Source organism: Leptonotus elevatus, chromosome 13 (genome assembly GCF_054856555.1).
Source record: "Leptonotus elevatus isolate MCC_2025b chromosome 13, RoL_Lele_1.0, whole genome shotgun sequence".
Taxonomy (NCBI): Eukaryota; Metazoa; Chordata; class Actinopteri; order Syngnathiformes; family Syngnathidae; genus Leptonotus; species Leptonotus elevatus.
The window spans coordinates 9,254,918-9,274,843 of record NC_141251.1 but is presented as its reverse complement, the minus strand read 5'-3'; the positions used below and the strand labels follow the sequence as shown (position 1 = coordinate 9,274,843).

The 19,926-nt window shown below is 41.2% G+C and overlaps 1 protein-coding gene across 1 annotated transcript; it reads left to right on the top strand.

Annotated features, from left to right (window-relative positions):
* Window positions 1–1,537: 1,537 nt before the first annotated feature.
* sertad2b (SERTA domain containing 2b) lies at window positions 1,538–16,666 on the top strand. Its single transcript, XM_086093505.1, has 2 exons — window positions 1,538–1,685; window positions 11,833–16,666. Exon 2 carries the CDS (start codon window positions 11,837–11,839, stop codon window positions 12,989–12,991), a length of 1,155 nt encoding a protein of 384 aa, XP_085949631.1. The 5' UTR covers window positions 1,538–1,685; window positions 11,833–11,836; the 3' UTR covers window positions 12,992–16,666.
* The last annotated feature ends 3,260 nt before the right edge of the window (window positions 16,667–19,926 follow it).

Genomic DNA, 19,926 nt, shown 5'->3' with positions numbered 1-19,926 from the left:
AGTCACCACAACAGTCTTTAAATGGGTAAATGCTAGTATTTGGATTGCTTAAGTCTTAAATTTCTTTTAGAGGATTAATAAAGTACAGTAGTGTATATCTGTTAATCTAGCCTGGCATGTGCAACGTTGTGTAGCTGTGTGTAAGAAAGAAGGTAATTACTGAATCGTTGTTTGGGCTTTTACATTAACTGCAAAGGAAGGAAGGAAATAAATGTTTTTATGTAATCAAATTTCAGTGATAACTTGAGTTGCTATGCAACTTCCAAATATTTGTGGCATTGGGTTGCATGCCTTTGAAGGAACTTGGATTTAGTACGATGATAATGTGGCTTTGTTGCATAACTTTATGAACTTTTATTGTTAGTATGAGCTGCACAGTTTGTAAAATGTCAGTAGCACTTTTTTTTTTGACACGTCACCTTTTGCATGTTCACCTTTTAAGCACTAATGTATAAATGCTGTCAACTGTAGCCCACAGTTTTCAGCGCTGAACTTTATTTGTTGAAAAAAGTCAATCATAGATTGCAGAGATTCTAACGAGTGATTAGAATTCAGATGGCACTGAACATAGATGACTGTTCCAAATATCCTGATCAATACAAACTAGAAATCCTTGTGACAGTCTTGGTCAAAGTCTGTCCTGAGAGTAGACACCCTGTCTGGACAAATATGGAGATCAGCATTGTTGCTGTGAGTGTAGCAGCACAACGGTGAGTGTGCAGTGGGGGGTAGTAAGTGTACAAACACTTTCAGTTGCCCCATCTTGTGCACCATAATGCCCCACTGCTGTTTTGTCTATACAGGCAGACAATTGCCTTATCTGCAAGTTTACTGGTCACCTGCCATTTGCTAATATCAAATGTGACTTACTGGCACCACGGTGGCCACATCAATAACACAAAATACATCATCATAGTTATAGTAATAGACAGTTTAAAACGCACTGGGGTGGAATGGGTGGAATTGGGGGTGGAGTAAATGTAATTGCGTCACAGGGCAGCTGCTGCTGCTCTGCCATCGAGTCCTCATGTGTCAGTCAAGGAAGCCAGAGGCTATTGACAAAAGTACAGTACTGAACTTTTTTGATTATTATTTTTTTTTTAAATTAACAAGCCACAAAGTAAAAAAACAAACAACAAAAAACAAAAAAGTACTATAAAAGCAAATATGGGTAGTAGGCTATTTGCCCGAGTTGTGGCTTCAGAATTTTCTCTTAAAATTCCATAACAGATGTGTATAAAGGTGATGGTTACTGAGGTTGAATAAGTGGAAAATGTGAATTCAAACATATGGCCTCAAACACATCACATAATGATAAATAGCACAATGAAAAAGGTGTGTGCCAACTGTGCCAATTTGTTACTGATCTTTTTTTTTTGCTCTATGTCTCGTGTTTGGACATTCGTGTATATTTATTGCTAATTGTACATTTAATATATCATGCTGGGGGGTCCTATAACTTGGCGTCAAACGTCACGAATCAGTCGGTGTAGTCGCTTTTCGAAGTTTGTCCGACAGTCAGTGAAGGCATCAGCGTTCAGACCAGCGAGGCAGTTTCTCGCTCCTATCAGCGCCATTGTGTGACAGAGTCTCCAGCAGCGAGGACGCCTTGTTTTCCCCCTTGTCGAGTGGACTGTTTAAATACCCCGATGTTTCTCTTCCAAGCTCCGGCGGACCCGAATCTGGTAAGACACTTATCTCACTTAAAATTGCTATCAAACGTACACGCCAAGCTCTCCGTACTGTACTATAGAGGGAGAGCGTACATACCGTACAGTATCTGTATTGAATAAAGGACACGGGAATGAACGCTGTCGTGTTCGTCATAGTTGTCACTGATGAAAGGACAGAAAGTTATCCTATTAAATGTCTTTAGATAAGACTTCCCCCTCCCCACCTCCTCAGCTATATACTGAAGTCGTTTTCTCTTAACAGTAGACAGCCGAGGCAACCGCCGCCGCTTTTGCAGTTGATCACAGAGAGAAAAGTGTTTGAACTTTTCCAGTTATCACACTGTTTGTGTTTTGGCACAAGTGACACGTGAACGATCATAACATTTGACAAGTGCAGCCCCTTTAAAGCCCATTGTAGCATTGTGGTCACTACAGTGTTGTAGCGTGAAGTGTTTCAACTCGATTCAGTGGGACAGTCTCAGCCTATTGGGGGGGGGGGGGGGGGGGGTACTGTTTTGTAACATGCACCACAACACAGCAGCCTGCCAGAATGACTGGAGCTCCACTTCACTCACTGACTGACTGACTGACTAACAGGCTGATTGTCTAGCGTCACACAGGTCGTGTCAAAGGTCTGTCTGCAGGAGAATCCCACCAGACCACCGAAGCCCCCTTTCAGCTGAGGAGGTGTGTGTGTGTGTGTGTGTGTGTGTGATGACAACTTAAACAATTGGAGGTGCTGCAGGAGGGTCGCTGGTGTGCATGTCTTTATGCAGCTCACGTTCCATAACAGAAGTGCACGTGATGTACAGTATGTGAAATACTTTTCCTTTGTAGTCAGACCAGTGACAGTTTCCATTTTATAGCATCCGGTCAAACTGTGAGGTTTAAAGCTTGAATCCTGAAGCTTCAATAGTTAAATTGAACATGTAAGTTACTCCGTGCTAAAAATGCTTCTTACTAAAACATTTCCTCTTTTGCCGATGGTGTTGTTCAGCACTAAAACAAGGAACAATGTTTGGAAAATAGCAAAAAATAGACTATAATACATAATTTAAAGCGTCCGTCTTTGAGTGACATTTTATTGTTATTCTCCATTCGCAAGGCTTTAAGCAGTCATGATTCCAAACTAGTGTTCCATAATAGATCGCCAGGCAGGAAATTTTAAAATAATTAATTTGTCTGAACATTTGTATTTACTAGTTATAAATATATTCATTCATCCGCGTCAGCAACATATAGTGATCAGCAGAACAATTAAAATGTTCTTCCATCATATGTCAAGTCAAGTTTATTTATATAGCCCTTCATCACACAAGAGTCTCAAAAGGGCTTCACAACAGGTCTCTGTTGGCAAATAGCAAATATGGCATAGAATACAATTATTTTGTGTATCCAACCTGTTGCCACTCATACAACAGTCTTGTCTTCCTGCGAGTGATGATTGACGAGAGAAAAGTCAGAAAAACACGACGCCCGCGCAGATGTATTAAACAGGGCACTGTGGTCGTTAGCTGTACATCATGTCCGCAAGGAATGTACTGTACTGTACATACACTTAAGTAGACTAGCAATGGAAGATTGTACCTAAAGAGACACTACATCATCAAGGCAAGGATACCACAATGGTGAGAAAGTGAAGTGAGGAAGGCAAAAAGAAAAAATGTGCAATCGTAACGAGACAGGTGTACAGCAGGTATACTGCAGTGGTAAGGCAGGTAAGACGGAGTGATAAGGCCACATACCGCAGTTGAAATATCAAAACAGCTACACTGCACTAGTAAAAACAGGTGCACGGACATGCTAAGTCACTCGAGTAGTATAGTGAGTTTACTGCAGTCGTGAGGCAGACAGATTGAGGTTGTAGATTTCAGTAGTTCCTGGGGCTGTTGCTGGAAGTGTCAAGCTGTGTTTTATCCCACCAGAGGCTAGTAAGGAAGAGAGGAGCGCTCCGCAGCATGCAGACGCGTCTGCTGACCTAAATCTGCTCCCCTCTCTCTTTTTTTGCTTTATTCACATTTTATGTGTCTTTTAAGGAAAGAAAGCCTTTCGTGCTTGTGGCTGCAATTATTGTGACGAGTGTCATTTTAGAAAACACTTTTTCATTGTTCAGCGCTAATATACAGTACACCTGCTCCGTGAGTTTTCCGCCTCAATCGGACACCGAAGCATTTTGTTAGGTTGTGCTGATAATTGGTTTGAGCCAATCACAGGGAACCATACAGACGAGCAACCATTAAAAGAGTAAATGCATATAAGCGCAACATAGCACATGCAAACTTGACACAGGAAGGTCGAGGTCCGGATTCGAACCCTCAACCCGAGAGGTGTGGGTGTGCTAACCACTCACCCGCCATACTGCCTATTTTGAAATCCATCCTCATGTGTTATTTTGAGTAACGCACGCATTTTTCATTGAAACTAGCATTTTATATTCACTCATGTGAGCATAGTGTCCACTGTCTCCACGTGAATGGGATTTTGCAGGATGTCTAGTAGGAACTGTAGTGCTTTGTTACAAGGCCTGTCATTGTACAAGATGCTGTAGTGTTGCGAATACGCTGTCATGTGAAGGATATCATGACGTGAGACAGAAACACGTGCGCACATCCGCATGCACACAGATAGATACACAACCAAACTACTCAAATATAATCCACGTAAAACCTGCTTGACATATGAGCCGTTATTGCACTCATTGTTAGTCTTGACTTTTCAACCTTCAATTCATATCTTCATAATTCTGATGATGAAACATTGACTTACAGCTAGAATAATGAAACCTTTTTCATGGTCTGAGGGGGTCTGTATAATTTTTACTGGCACCGGGTTGGAAAATCCCAAAACACCCGCTAACTATGGCCAGCAGATGGCAGCGTTGTATCTCTTTTCAATGGGCTCCCGGTAGTATCAAATTACATGAAAACATTGCGGATCTTAGGAAATAGAACGTTTTCAAGGATGACGTGAATGATCGAAGCATTAGAACGTCCCTAAACAAAAAATTGTGTCAAAGTCACTGTTATGCAGAAATGGTATCTTTTCAAAGAAAGCTTGTTTTCTCCTTATTTTTTTTCCCATTTTTGCAAGAGTTAAAGGCCGCACATCTGTTAAAAAGACGAGGTCATTTGTACAGTTCCAGCACCCTCTGGTGGTTTGGTTATTAGTGCACTTTAATTTTAATAAGGCATGAAGACCCACGCTAATGGCCAGATGAAGGGGAACGTAACATGTTTTGAGTTCCTCCATTAGCAAGTGCCTCATTATTAAGTGGTTCGATTATAGATCATGTACATTGAGGTTAATGTTGCTTGCACTATGTGAACTTCTGTATATCTATAATTACGACCTCAGTTAATTAGCATTGCATAGACAAGACATTTATACATGTAGTTGCTCAAGTTTATTTAATTAGTATTTTTTCTACAGAAAACACACACCCAAACACCCAAATTAAACAGTGAGATTTTTTTATATTGTGATAATTAATCGTTTCTTGATGTTTGGATATCGTTGCATCCCTGCGAGCATGGTCACGGAACGACCAACACTCGTATGTCAAGGCAGCACTTAACTGTATTTTACTGTATATTCACTAACACTATGCTTGGAGTGGGTCTGTTCAGGAGACAACTACAAGTTGTTCATCTTCTGGTTTTGTCTGGAATGTGTTTACGAGGACCTCTGTGTGTCTTGGTCGCACGCACGCACGCACGCACGCACGCAGGCACGCACGCCGTGTCGTGGTCATGTGTTGAGCTGCATGTCAGAGTGCAAAACAGGGCAGTTTGAGCAAAAATCATGACTGAATGTGCCGCTGAATGTGTTCTACTACTACACACTGTGTTGTGCTAGTGCTGCATTCATCTACCTGCAGTAGTCTCGTGTGTGTGTTCGTCTATCTTTACTTTGTGCATCCAGAACCTGAAATAGCCCTGTATACGCGAGGGGGAGGGGTGGGTGTGTAGCACAGGCATGGAAACCAGGGTATCCGGTTTCAGGATCATAATATCACTGCAGAGTCCATCCACTTGCGCTGCACTACTGCACAACACATTCAAACGCACTCACTTGGACTGCACGCACTTAAGTATGGACGTTTACGCATGTTAACTTGTTTAAACAATCATGAAGTGGCTACTTTTCACCTAAAGATCTGAGCTCAGTTGTTAAGAGATATCATTACTGCATTGTGGTAATAACATTTCCAGTGCAAAGCCAGCTGATGAATTTGAGGAGATTTGTCTGCATATGCGAAAGTGAAACATAATACAAAATATTGCAATCCAATATATATACAATATTCCATTGTGTTGCAAAGGGCATTTCAGAATTAAATAAAATCAAAGACCGACAGGTTACTGATCCATATGGAGTTTTGTGTTGATGTAGTTGACATCCCCACTGCTTGTTGCTGCCATCCATTTGAGCTTACTTGCTTCAAGAAGTGATGATCAGAATTCTCAATTTTATGTTACTCCAATACTTGGCGAGGTCAGATATTATAATGACATTTTGTGTAGGTTACCTTTAAATATTTTAGATTGAAAAAACTGGTTAGATGAAACAAATGGTGGTCGTCATTTCCAAAGTTGAATATATTGGTTTTTTTTTAACTGAGTAAATTAGACGGCAATTGGGCAGTGCAGTGGCTGTGTTATTAGTGCATCTGCCTGACAGTTCTGACTCGATGTTGAGGGTTCACATCCAGATCTGGCATGTAGAGTTAGCATTTTCTCCCAATGCACTCCAACTTCCTCCCACATAAAAAAATAAAATAATAATCCTTGGTTAATTGAAGACTAATTGTACTTTGGTGTGAATGTCAGTTTGGTTTAGTCATTGCTCATGTACTGTAGAGCCACTGCCAAGTGTAACTTTCAAAGCTAAGGGGCTGCAACGTAAACATAGCATGAAGAGAAAAAAATGGGTTGTCTCTCAAAATTCTCAGTAGGCAGCACTTGATAATCAAGGCCCTGAATTACACTTGTCAATTTGTGTACCGAACCGATATGTGGCACGTGCAACGGACACGCCGCCAAATGCTAAAGCCACCGACCCAACATCAACAGCTGTATGTTCCTGTTATCAGAAATGAACTGAGCTGATAACACTGTTAGCTAATGCTAATCTAGGCTAACAGTGTGCGCCACTTTCCATTTAACTTTTGGTGTGATATAATAGTGTTTCAGTGCGGGGCCCTTATTTAAAATTGCGTATCTTTGAGATTTTTTTGTGTTAGAGTCATTGTGTCACGGCTTGTTCAGAGACACATGTTCAGAAACACAGATGTTTAGCTTGCTTACAGCTGCAAACATTCACGCATACGAACACACTGCCGTAATAGTTCGAATTTCGCTCACAATACCGACAACAGAATTTTGAGTTGCAAGCCTTCAGTGTATTCCAACATTTTCCCACAACCCATGCTACGGGAAGCACCGCAGTGCAATAGCACACACTTCGCCATCTCCAAAACGTTATTTCGGTAAGTTGCTTGCGTTCTTTGCGTTAGGAACATTTATCTTGTGTGAGCTGCATGTGATACTTTTGACTAGAACTTTTGATTATTTAGGCAGTTCCTCATTCAAAATAAGGGATCAAGTTGTCAATAAGAAGATGACACCATTTTTTTCTAAGGATTCAGATTGACCATAATGGCATTCTTGCATGAGCGCTTTCAGTTTATGTCCAACACAGGAAACTCATTGGAAGTGTTAAGTAAGAGTAGTCAGACCCTGAATGAAAACCACATCTCAATTTTGCATTGCATGACTCTTTTTCCCTCTGTGGTCTTCATCTCTTGGATGCATGGTTGGAAGGTTATTTGAACAATGTATTCCGATAGTTACTTGTTACGTACCGGATAGAAATGTAGCGAGTAACGTAATCCAAATACCATAATGCAGTACTGTAACTTGATTACTTTTAATTATTTTCAGATGACTAAATATGTAAAAAATAAAATAAAATCAATCAGTACAATACGTATATTTATATATTTGTCTGGTCTTTTTTGCCTTATGGTTTCCGAGCACCCACAATTTAAATCCAAAGCACAAGAACTATGAGGAAGACATGCTGAACACTTGTGCACCATTTTGGTGCATTTAGACAGATATACGTTTTCAGACTGTCCCCAAAGGCCACACCGTGGATGGATGGATTGATTGATTGATTGACAATTTTAGTAGATAATATTGCAAATATGGCTTTTAACTAGTAAGGTTGTAGATTATTTATGATGGTGGCAATTAGTGAGATATTTCCTTAAATATCGTGGGTGTAGCCTATAGCCTGCTAGCTCCTCCATGGTAACAAGAAGTCCGGATGATTTTGACAGCTCACACATTTCTCTGGAAATCTTATTTAAAAGGAATGAATTTGGCTCCAGTGATAGATGGATGGATGAATATGATCCAAAACAGTCACCATTCATTCCCTTAGAGTCACTTTTCAAACTGACTGCACAAAGACCAACACAAATCCAGCCAGTGACATGTCTCGTACTCTTACTTGCTAGGCAACAAAAACCTTACTTGGGTGAACTGCACCACCTCTCTCCCGCGGATTAAAAATGCAATCCTACAAAAAGAATCCACATTTGTAATAAATGTAGCAATAATTTAATTACATGTTTATTTTTTCTTTAACTCACGGGATTACATCGTATTTTTTTTGTATCCCGGTTACTTAAACGCTGGTACATTTATTCCGTTACTCCGTTACTCGCCTGCTTGGATCATAAAGTGTCACTTAGTTCTAAACCCGTAAGTGGGAAAAGAGTTGAGAATGATGAGGCATACGATGACAAAGAATGGAAAATAAAAGCAAAGTAGTAGAGAGGTGGGGCCGACGGAAAGGGAAGAGGAGGACACTGAAGTGGAATGTAAGGGGTGGGGCAGCTCTGGTATGTCAGCCCTGTACACTGTGTGCATAAGTGTATGAGTTTGAATCCAAACACACTGACATGACTCAGAGAGGCACGCGAGCGCAGCTGCTTCGACTCTCAATCACACACACGCGAACTGCTTTGAAACTCTGTTGCTCACTCTTTAATGTTCTTCTCGACACCAAAGAAGTCCGATTTAGTTTGTTCTCTCTCAGCAACGTTATCATAAAAAGGAACCACCCTAAAGTGATTGTATAAATTAATCAGCCTTTCAATAGAACCTCCATGGGCCATTATGATCTTATGTCTTAACTGTACAAAAAAACATTTAACTCTTTTACCGCCAAAAACGTTTAATGACGTATACTAAAATCCAAATTAATGCTGCCAAAAACGTTAATTGACATTTACTACGTTTTTTCTTCTTCTCAATGGGCAGTGGAAGTTGTTGCACAGCGCTGCTTTGTGAATGGGCTGGAAAAATCCCAAAACACCCACTTACTATGGCCAGCAGATGGCAGCATTGTATCTCTTTTCATTGGGCTCCCAGTAGTATGGAATTACACTGAAACATGACCAATCACATGAAATTGAATGTTTTCAAGGATGACGTGAATGATCAAAGCCTTTGTCACACTAAATCAAATTCACAGAGCGTCACTAAACAAAAACAAAATTGTGTCAAAGTCACTGTCACTGAAAGATGAGTGAAAATGCTCGAAATCAAGTCGGTGGTTGTTTTTGGATAACGTTTGGCAGAAAAAGAGTTAACAGTTATACCGTAAGATCTAAAGCACAAAAAGTGTCAAACGCAGTAAAATCCCCCTGATTTTATCCCTATTAGGGATCACAGTGCGCAGCTTGCGAACATCACATAACCAAACCCAAAACACAAGTGAGCCATGACGATCGTTATTTTGGTCATTTTCAGTCAACAGCGCAAAATGGATAAGAAGGGGTGGATTTTGCTGCTTAATTCATATTCCGAGAAAGACTCACTGAAATTGTAGAGATAATTGCTTAGTGGAAGACTTATACTGTACATTGAGGTCTTGCACAATAATTTGTAGTGTGATGTCATGCATGACGCACGCCTTAAAGAGGCATTACCATAGCAAAAGACAAATAGATTGAAACCCTTTGTAAATGCTTTCCCAACTGAGGGTCGTGTGAGGTTGAAGTTTTGCACCATGTGAATCATATCTTACATTACAGGATGTATGCATCACAACTGTTCAATTTTGTAACACATTTGAGTAGTGGTGCAACGGATCGCAAAAGTCACGGTTCGGATCGGATCACAGATTTGAGTCACGGATCGGATCGTTTTTGGGATCAGCAAAAAAAAAAAAAAAAATATAATAATAATAAAAAAAATACTTTGTCTTTATTTATTTTGTAAAGCGCTTTTTCCATTAATTAAAAGAAAATCAATTCAAAATGTCTAATATAGCCGTTTAGGATTTAAGAACACAACTTTAAAGTGCAATATGAGGCAGAAACATTCTTATTTTTACATGGTTCATGTATAAAATAACAAGGTATTAATGTCTTAAAATTGTGTTCCTTTAATCTAAACAGAGCGAATCTGTCATTTTATTTTTTTTACACCAGAGACAAGCATACACTATGAAACAAGTATTTATATTGAACAATCCTTCATTGCAAAGTTGACACTTTTCAGTGCTTCAGTGCTCTGGTGGTACTCTGCTAAGTATTTGGATGGCCTTAAAGACTCTCTAACATAACCTCCAAGAGTATTTGGACTTCTTTAGACATACAGTATAATATCACATTCATTATGAAGTAGAGTGCTTTTTTTTTTTCCAACACACCCACTTGCTGACTTGCATGCATCAAGCAGCATGGTCAAGTAGTAAGTTAAATGAGCTGTTGCGCCGTGAAATGCCGCTCCTACCTTTGACTCCACCTTCTTTTCCTCCTCCTCTTCCACCTCCCTCTCTTCCCTCATACCCCTAAGCAACCCCCACCACCATTTCGTTCTTTGTCATCTCTTTGGGTGAATTCCCAGCTGACTCTGTTTGTCATGGCAACCAACCAGTCATGGTGACTGGGCCTGCAGCTCACACTTCCTGTGTGTCTTTGTGTGTGTGTGTGTGTGTATGTATAGCGGCTGGCTCTATGAGCCTGTCAGCCTGGATTAGAATCAAACGTACTGCAGTGATGCCTGTTTTTGCTCTTTCACTCTTGTTTGTCTCGTAACACCCCCCACCTCGTGTCCAATCAGACAGTAAAAGTATTTCAAACTGCTTGACTAGTCGCACTTATGAATATTCCGCAACTCTGACGTATTATTGTGTGTCGGTATGTCTTGCACACTGAGCGGCTCTGTGCTGTATTCGCAAAGCGGGAGGGTGGAAGGGGTTTGGCTTAAAATGTGGCCTATGATCCTGTGCTACAGCAGGGAACACTGCTATTACATAACGCCACATGCGTGCATGTATGTGTTGGACCCCAGTCTTGAGCAAAAAAGGCTCCCATTCCATCTGCTCTTTGGTTGAAATGCATGCGTTATTAAATCTGATGTTGTAATAAACCTGCTGCCTCAAAGCAGCTGCAGGGGAAACACTGTGCAGCGATGCCTTGAAAACGCTCATATCTCATATCGTGTTTCCCCATTGAAATGAATGGAACAACCTCCTTCCCAAAAATATAACGTTGTGTGTTTGTGGCTTTGAAAAAAAAAAAATATATATATCACTCTATAATATTGTACTTAATGGAAACAAAGTAGTACATTAATCATGATTTTTTGCTGCAAATGATCATCCAATTCATTGTGCTGCTCCTTCTAGTGGCCACCAGCAGGCGGCTTCTCTACTCCAAAAATTAATCTGAAAATATTGGAACACAGATTTAAAAAAGTACCCCAAAAAATCACAGAAAAAAGTGATATAAGATGTCATATAGTTAAATTAGTCTATGACGTGTTTGGCAAACACTGCTGCAGCTACTCTCTATGATTATTTTTACTGATAGAAACAGTTGATATACAGTTTATATAGATTATATCTACCCTATTAAAATCAAGTATTTTTCTTTATTAAAAACAGAAAGATTAGGCCTGAATGGATTAATAACATTTCAATTTATTTCAATGAAGATTTTTTTTTACATGCCAGTAAATTAAGGTACTTTGGACTTGCTTTTTTAATTTGACACTTGCAGGCACTCCTGATATTTGCATAGCAATTAAAAAGTCAACTTTCCACAATCCAATATATTGTTTTTCTCTTTGTGTTCCAGATTTATGTTCAGTAAAGGCGCCAAGCGAAAACTGGACGAGGATGAAGAGGTGCTGGAAGGCAAAACGCTGGAGGCGCCGGCGGCGGGCGGAGGATTCGGCCTGGGCCCCGAGGGCCTGTCCAAGGTGTCGTACACCCTCCAGAGGCAGACCATCTTCAACATCTCGCTCATGAAGCTTTACAGTCAGCGGCCGCTGAGCGAGCCCAGCCTGGAGCGCCGCGTCCTCATCAATAACATGCTGCGGCGCATCCAGGACGAACTGAAGCAGGAAGGCTCCTTGCGGCCGTTGCTCCTGCCGCCGTCGCCGCCGCCCGACGACCCGATGGACGAGGGCTTCCGCGAGGCCCCGCCCTCATTCGGAGTCCTGACGGCTCAGGTATCGCCACCTTCTGCTCTGTTGATGCCTGTGATCATTCCTCCGCCTTCGCCACACCCGTCGGTGCCTGCCGCCTACCCGCCTCTGTTGGACGCCTGCCTCACTCCGGCGTCTTTGCTGGAGGACGACGGTGGCGATTCCTCCTTTGGCGCGTCATCTCCGCCCACTCCTCCTCTGTCGCCTCCCCCGTTGCACAGTCAGACGTCCGCCGCCATCTCTGACGTGAGCGGCATGGATTTATGTCCTCCTACAGCCATAACTAGGACAGCATCAGCCAATTCTATGACAGTAACTACCTCCCTCGCGCCCACAACGCTTGCCCAGACCCCCCACTTAGCGGCCTTGTCCCCTGTGCTCTTGGGCTCAGCAAAAGAGCGCAGAACGTCGAGCTCGAAAACTGAAACAACTTGCGTCTCGCTCGCGGAAGGCTCCTGTCCCGAGCTTCGACCGATGGACGCTCTGCCCGCGGTGCCCCCCGTTGCCATTTACCCCCCTCAATCCCCCCCTTCCACGCCGTCCGGGTTTCTCACAGACCTGGCCCTGGACGACGTCCTCTTCGCCGACATCGACACGTCCATGTACGATTTTGATCCCTGCGTGACGGCGGGGGCGGTCAGCGTGACGGCCGGCGCCAAAATTTCGCCGGTGGTGACGGCGGACGACCTCCTCAAATCGCTGGCGTCTCCGTACAGCGGCCCCGCCCCCCAAGTTTCCGCCAACCAGCCTTTCAAAATTGATCTGACAGAACTTGATCACATCATGGAAGTGTTGGTTGGTTCATGACAAGCAGAAACAGACGCTGCGATCCAGACAAGAGACTGAAATGATGATTTTAGACAGATCTGGGATTTGTTTTTCTGCTTGTTGTTTTTCATTTTGTGGTTTTAAAGTTTGCAATTGTCATTTTCAGTTATCATATTGAGACAACTGTTGCTACTACGACTACTTCAACACTGTGCATGGACTGTCCTCACCTTTCCAAAAACAGAAATGAAAATTATTGGGAAGCAAAGATCCAAATCAGTTTACATTTCGATACTGGCGAGGACCTCCAAGGAATGAATTCCTTAATATGAACGTAATCCTAATTCTAATCTGTAACATTGACCTAAGACATAGCCCTCAACGTGTCGCAGAGGATTTTTAGTTTTTTTGCCCATCAAATCCAAGGAGGATCCTCACTGGTACAGAAATGAATGTGACTGTGTTTGATCGTGCACACTGAATGTGTGTGTCTTTTAGGAGATGAGTGCCTTCCAAAAGAAAATGACCACTTATTCCATTTTTTGTTGTTTTTTTCCCCTCGGTTTCGCTTATAATATATTTTTTAATGTATTAAATTTTCTGTTCACTTAGTGAGGGATTTCCTCATGATCAAATAATAATAATTTCATTGTCTTTCATGTTTAAAAGAAAATGTCCGCTACTTATTCATCAGTCTTTGGTAACTCATTCGCTGCCATTGACGGCTATAAACGTCGAAAAATTTATTTGAACTATTTCTACTAGTTTAACATTTTTTCCCACTTTTGTTAACAAGAGTATGAAAACCTAGACATTTTTTAAATAATCTTTTCTTTTTTTTTTTTTAAAGAAAAGATTATTAAAAATTGGGGGTGTCAGGCGATTAAATTATTAAAAATTAGGGGCGTCAGGCGATTAAATTATTTTTATTGTAATTGACCGCATGACTTCAATAGTTTAATTAATCACAATTTTCTAAATGTACAATAATTTTCTTCTACGATTTCATACTCTTGTTAAACTAATAGAAATAGTTCAAATGAATTTTTGACGTCTAAAGCCGTCAACGGCAGTGAATGAGACCACTCTTCAGAGCGGTCATGTGACGATGATCTCAGTTCAGGTCCGGCTTTACCAACTTAAGGATGCTATTTTTATACCGGCTTTTTTTTTTATATGCTGGGCTTTGCAGCAGAATTCTGATCAGTAGAGTTTGTTGTGTTTACATTCGAAAGAGTTGCGGAATCTTGTGCTCCGTGCAGGTGGAGAAGCGCTCTAAAGTCCAACCAAAACAGACATGCACGACAACTGTAAACAAATCGGCTGTCACGTATTGCAGGCAAAAGCCATCGCGACTCAATAATATCCTTACACAGGCGTATTTCTAGATATGCCTTTTTTTGTTTGTTTGTGCAAAATATTTAGTAAGTAGAGTGACAGACAAATTGCAGCACAGCGTACAGTATTACACAAAGTCCATTTGCACAAATTGTTGTGTTCAGAAAAGAAGCCCATATTCACTACATCTCAGGGTTTTACTCACGTCATTATATTGTGCAGCACTGTTTTGAGGTTTACCCCAAACACACGTGTTTAGAAACGCACACAATTTCTGGAGGGCTAAATCTGTCCAGTCATCACTTTCAAAGTGATACCCCCCGTCGTTGCACAATTGTGTCCGTAAAGCATTAGTTTTGCCTCACATAGACAAAAGAACAACAACCTCGTGTTAATTACAACTTTGCCAATGCCAGTGTCACATAATAAGCCAAAATGTGCACAGATTCGAAAGTACCGTATTTCCTCAAATAGTGTTCTCCCCACTTAATAAATGCCATCCCCTCTCTTAGAAAATTACTTTAAATTGTTTGTTGACATCCCTTCAACATGCCCAGATCCGGCTTTGTCTTCTTCTTCTTCTTCTTGTATCATTTGTTTGTGAGAAACGATCATATCAGCAAATTATTATTACAATGAATGTAAAAGTGTGCTGCAGTCCAGGGTGTACTCCGCCTCTCGTCCAAAGTCAGCTGGGATACGCCACAACTCACTCACAAGCCTAATGAGGAAAAGCGGTGTAGGAAATGAATACGATAGGTAACCCCAACCACTATGTGAGGAAATGCGGTCATTTCCTGTGTATCATAAGTATGATGTAGCAAAAATCAGGCAATCACCTGCGCTGTGTTCACATCTGTACTTTCATTCGCTTACCGTTCACATTAGTGTAGTTTGTCACTGACCAAAAGATGGCCAGTCTACAGTGCATGCATATAGTCTCAACTGCGTTTATGATGTATTATGTGACAAAAATCCAATTTTCCCAACAAAATACCTTTTCAAGCAAGTCTGGTTTGTCTTGGTTCGGCGCACACACACGTAACCAAATCACGCATACACTAGAGCTAACCAAACAAAGTTACATCACAAAATTCACAACAACTTGCTCAAACATTTTTTGGAAAGGGGCAGCGACCAAGATTTACGTTGTTGCTTAATTTCATACGCGACAGGTGGTAAGGTACACTACAGAGCTCACTATTTGTACACAAGCAATCCAGTTTCTGTAATATGTCCACTTCAATCCGATATTGGGTTGACTCTCAATACCCACAATGCATACTTTTGTCTTTGCGTTCTTGTCCCTAATCAAGGAACTATAGTGTTTTTAGCAATCTGCATTTAGCGATTACTGAATTTCACAAAGTACACAATAATTATTTTCTGGAGTATTGCTATAAAAACACATTGCTATGTGCCGCTTACATTTTTTTTTTACTGTTATTTCTTTTTGCACCCAAGCGTGCTTGCTGTATCAACTGATATAGTATGAATAGAAATCAAGGAGGGATTGCGTTTAAGGGGTTGCGATGTGCTCATCTTACTGTTAGCCAAAAGCGAAAGCGAAGCAGCGACTTTCCCAGTCTGCCTTTGACATCATGAAGTATCAAAACTATCAACACCACTGCTCGTTTTTATACACAACTGCATCAGGTTTCTGTCTCTATTTTTTTTTAAAGTTTGTTCGTGGTGTTTTTCTCTGCCAATGAAGTTATTTATTCTTATTTTCTGCGCTGTGTAAATATATTTATTTTCATTTGAAGTGAACCTTTGGATTGTAAATAATGTGTACAGATTATGTAGTCGGAATGTACTCCGCTCCAGATAGGATTGTATCTGAGTGTGGAATTGTTTTTTTGTATACATGGGTCTTTTTTGTGTGTTCTTTTTTACATGTCTTTTATACTCTTCTGTTCACTGTTTACCAATTGGTTATGCAGCAATACACAAAAACAAAACATCTGCAACCTTCAGATATCAAGATTCCAAAGCTTGTCATACACGCCTCAATCCCAAAAGTTATGTACATAATATGAACGACAAATGAGCTCCTGGGACTTCACGGATCCGTTTTTTTATACTGAATTTGTCCAAGCATGTGACACAGCACTACTTCCTGGGATGGACTGACCTGAGTCAAGGCTGAGTTCCTCCAGAGGCTGTATTTTTCGCAGACCTTTGAGTTGTGCCTTGTTCTATTCAATAGAACACAAAACTCTCTTTCTCCGTCTCTCTCTGTAAGAGAAAAAATATATAAGAGATAAACTGATGAGTATGAATTTGAAAGTCTTACTTTTGTAGTTTTATAATTATGAACATATACATATATATATATATATACACACACACACACACACACACACACACACACACACAAACACACAATAAACAGTAAACGAACACAACTTGTGGTTTCTTTCTTCCTGATTTAGATTGCCCAACTATCAAAAAGTGTTGATACTATAACACAAAGTCACACATAATACAAAATAAAGCTTTCTTAACTATGAAATATTTGATACATGTAGTGAGAATTAACCAAGCTTAGTACTTTCCTACCCTAGCACGCAATCAACCTGGCCAAAGTCATTGTAAACAAAATGGTGTCGTAACAATTGATCATTCTGATTGGCTGTTAGCTCGTGACTAGCGAAGCAGTTATTAGCTTACAGCTGACCTTTTACTCACATGGACACAGCTTCTTCCCCTCAGCTATCAGACTCATGAACACAAAATAAATCGGTATCTTTTTTGCTTTGTCCATTAGTAGGCTACTTCGATTTTAATCTTAGTATTACTGTCAGTCATGTGGCCAAGTTTGAATATATGTTACGACGTGCGTTAAGCGTGGAAATGCAAGAGGCTAACATGCTAACCATGAGACATTGAATTTTTGTCTGAAATATAATAATCTTTTTTGTTGTTGTTGTAGCTGATTTATAGTGATGCTGTGTTTCCAAATATGGTAAATTGTCCCCATAAACAAAAGTAAACAATCTGGAGTTAATCTTAAATTATTTTTATACCAAATATGTCACAGACAGTTCTGCTTCATTGTCGTTCTTTGCGCTCGCCCAGTGATTTTCCACTAACCCCAACACTGTTCCACATATCCTCTCCCCTGACTGCCTGTTCGCCACTGCAGCTTTAAAATCTCCATACCGCCCGGGATCCAGAGAATCCATGATGTCCTCCAGCGATGATTCTTGTGGGCCACTCTTGAAGAGAACACAGGCGGGTTTGTCTGCTGCCGCGGACCTGGGCCCAAGCCAGGACCACCCTCATCCGTTCTGCCAAGCACGAGGGTATTTGCCACTGCTGCCAACCGCCTCTGGACTGAGACCTCCACCAATCCACCTGGCCGGAAGGTGTGGTTGTCCACCTGGGATCTACCCTCGCAGTAGGCACCCAAATTCAACTCTCCGCCTTTGCTGTCGACATTATGAATTATGCAGCATTGGTTGACGCGAGGAAGTGTCACATGAATTTGAGTTTAGTGGGTGGTTACTCGAATATTGATTTTTTTTTTTTTTTTCACGACACCAGGTTAAAATCTGCTTATTTTCTACGTCTGCCTTTCAAAGGCTACTACTGCATGCAATCCAAAAACCGCATACTTGTCAAATTTAAACCATGACTCATTTTGACTTATAGGCACAAAACCGATCAAACCGAGGTTAAGATCCAGAACCTGGGACAGGGAGAACAAACAAACTCCACACAAGAAGGCCTTCAATCCCCAGACCTCAAAATTGTGAGGCAGATGTGATAATATTGAGTCCTTGGGATTACATTTTTATTCACGACTGTGGTGCAGGGCTGTTTATGTCTTTGCACTGAATCTTAACTGTCTGGAAAGCACACTGACTGTCTGCAAAAAACAAACAAAAAAACTCAGCCTTTCAGTTTGTCTTCCACTTTGTTTGCTTTCTCTTCTGGTTGACCGTGGCACAGCACCAACATTTGCCACTGTTCGACAGTCATGACTTCTGATTCGCATCGCTGCTGGTTATTTGCAGCATTTAGGCCACACAGCTGTGAGGGGATGGGGGGGGGGGGGGGCAGTCTGTCTCTATTGGCGAAGGGAGGGAGGGAGTGATAGTTTAGCTCAACTTGGCAACAGCAAATCTAAGGTCAGCGAGGACAACACAGAAAGACAGTCAGGAAGGCAGACGAGGACACGGAGCGCGTCTTCTCAACAGAAAGACCCAACATGTCCTTTTCAGGTTACCTCCCATGATGAACATGATTATCCGTCACTCATATTTAGGTCACTTATTTGTCTCAAACAGTCCCATGAACGTATGTGTTTAAAAATTGCAGTAAAACATTCACCTTAAAACATGAAGAATCATTAGACCACTATAACTCCTAATAGTAAAAGCATATATATATATTTTTTTTTTTTAATGGATGGATACACGTACAGATCAACAAGTTATAGCAATCACATAAAACACTGCGTTTAAGACAAACAATTATGACAGCAGTCTGCACGAATGGAGTGATGTAAACTGAAGCGTTACTCTAGCTCCATCTTGTGGCGGAATCAGGGACGCATTACAAACACATCTATTATGCAATGAGGAAAACAGATTTAGGCCGTTATCATAATCATGAGTAGTAAAATAACCCGTTTGATTTGTTATCTTGAACCACGAAGCATATTTACATGCTTTCTTTCAGCATTGCTGCTCTATTTAGCGGTGACTAGGGTATGTGTTTAAATAATATGCAAATCTGGTGTAGCGCCCCCTAGGTACTGAGACCATGCTCCTATCTCATCTTTTATGCTCATCCTATATGGATTTTTAAATGCATTTGAAAACACTTATTATTGATTAGCATATAAGAAAATGGGTGTCTGTTCCTTCTGAAGTCCATCACCATCTTCTTGGTCTTCTTCATATTTATGCAAAGTTCGGGACCCAGTTCCCAAGTGATGGATTCATCCTAAGAATGTTCAGAGTATTGAACAAAACAATTTATTAATATTACTAACAGTGGTAGTGGTGAAAATTCAAAAAAAGAAGAAAAGAAACAAGACGCACACCACAAATGAGGTGACGGTGACAACAAAAGACCGAATTAAGCAGTAAACTAAATACAAGCAAATTGACGAGACAACGAGAGACACCTGTGCAAGACACAAGTGGCTGGGGGAGCTGATTAGATGATACAAGGGACCGGGTTCGACGAGCACACGTGGAAGCCAAAGACCTAAGAGAAGAAAACAAGCTATAACAACAAACAAACATAAATATACCTATGGACTATATGCCACGGAGGAGGCGGGACTTCCGACTTCCGGGTTTTCACCCATCAAATTAGTTTCCGTTTCCGGTTTGCGACATGTGGGCCGGGCCCACGTAATTGCGCTTCCGCCTTTGTGCCCCTCGGTTGCGCGTTCTCGTCAACGGGTGCGAGGCTGCGAGTGTAGTGTCTGTCTCAGTGTCCGGAGCATTTCAGATAGCCGGGACGCCCTCCCGCCGATTAGCTGAAACACGTGGTTGGGGGGTGCAGGGGTGGGGGTACGAGTGTTGGAACGCAGCCAGCAGTGGCGGGAAACGGCTCTGATGTGTAAAACCCGGAAGTCGGAAGTCCGTGGCATCTACCCCATAGCTTCCTTTCAC

Coding starts and splice junctions, on each gene's coding strand:
- sertad2b (XM_086093505.1), top strand. CDS start 11,837: ATGTTCAGTAAAGGCGCCAAGCGAAAACTGGACGAGGATGAAGAGGTG.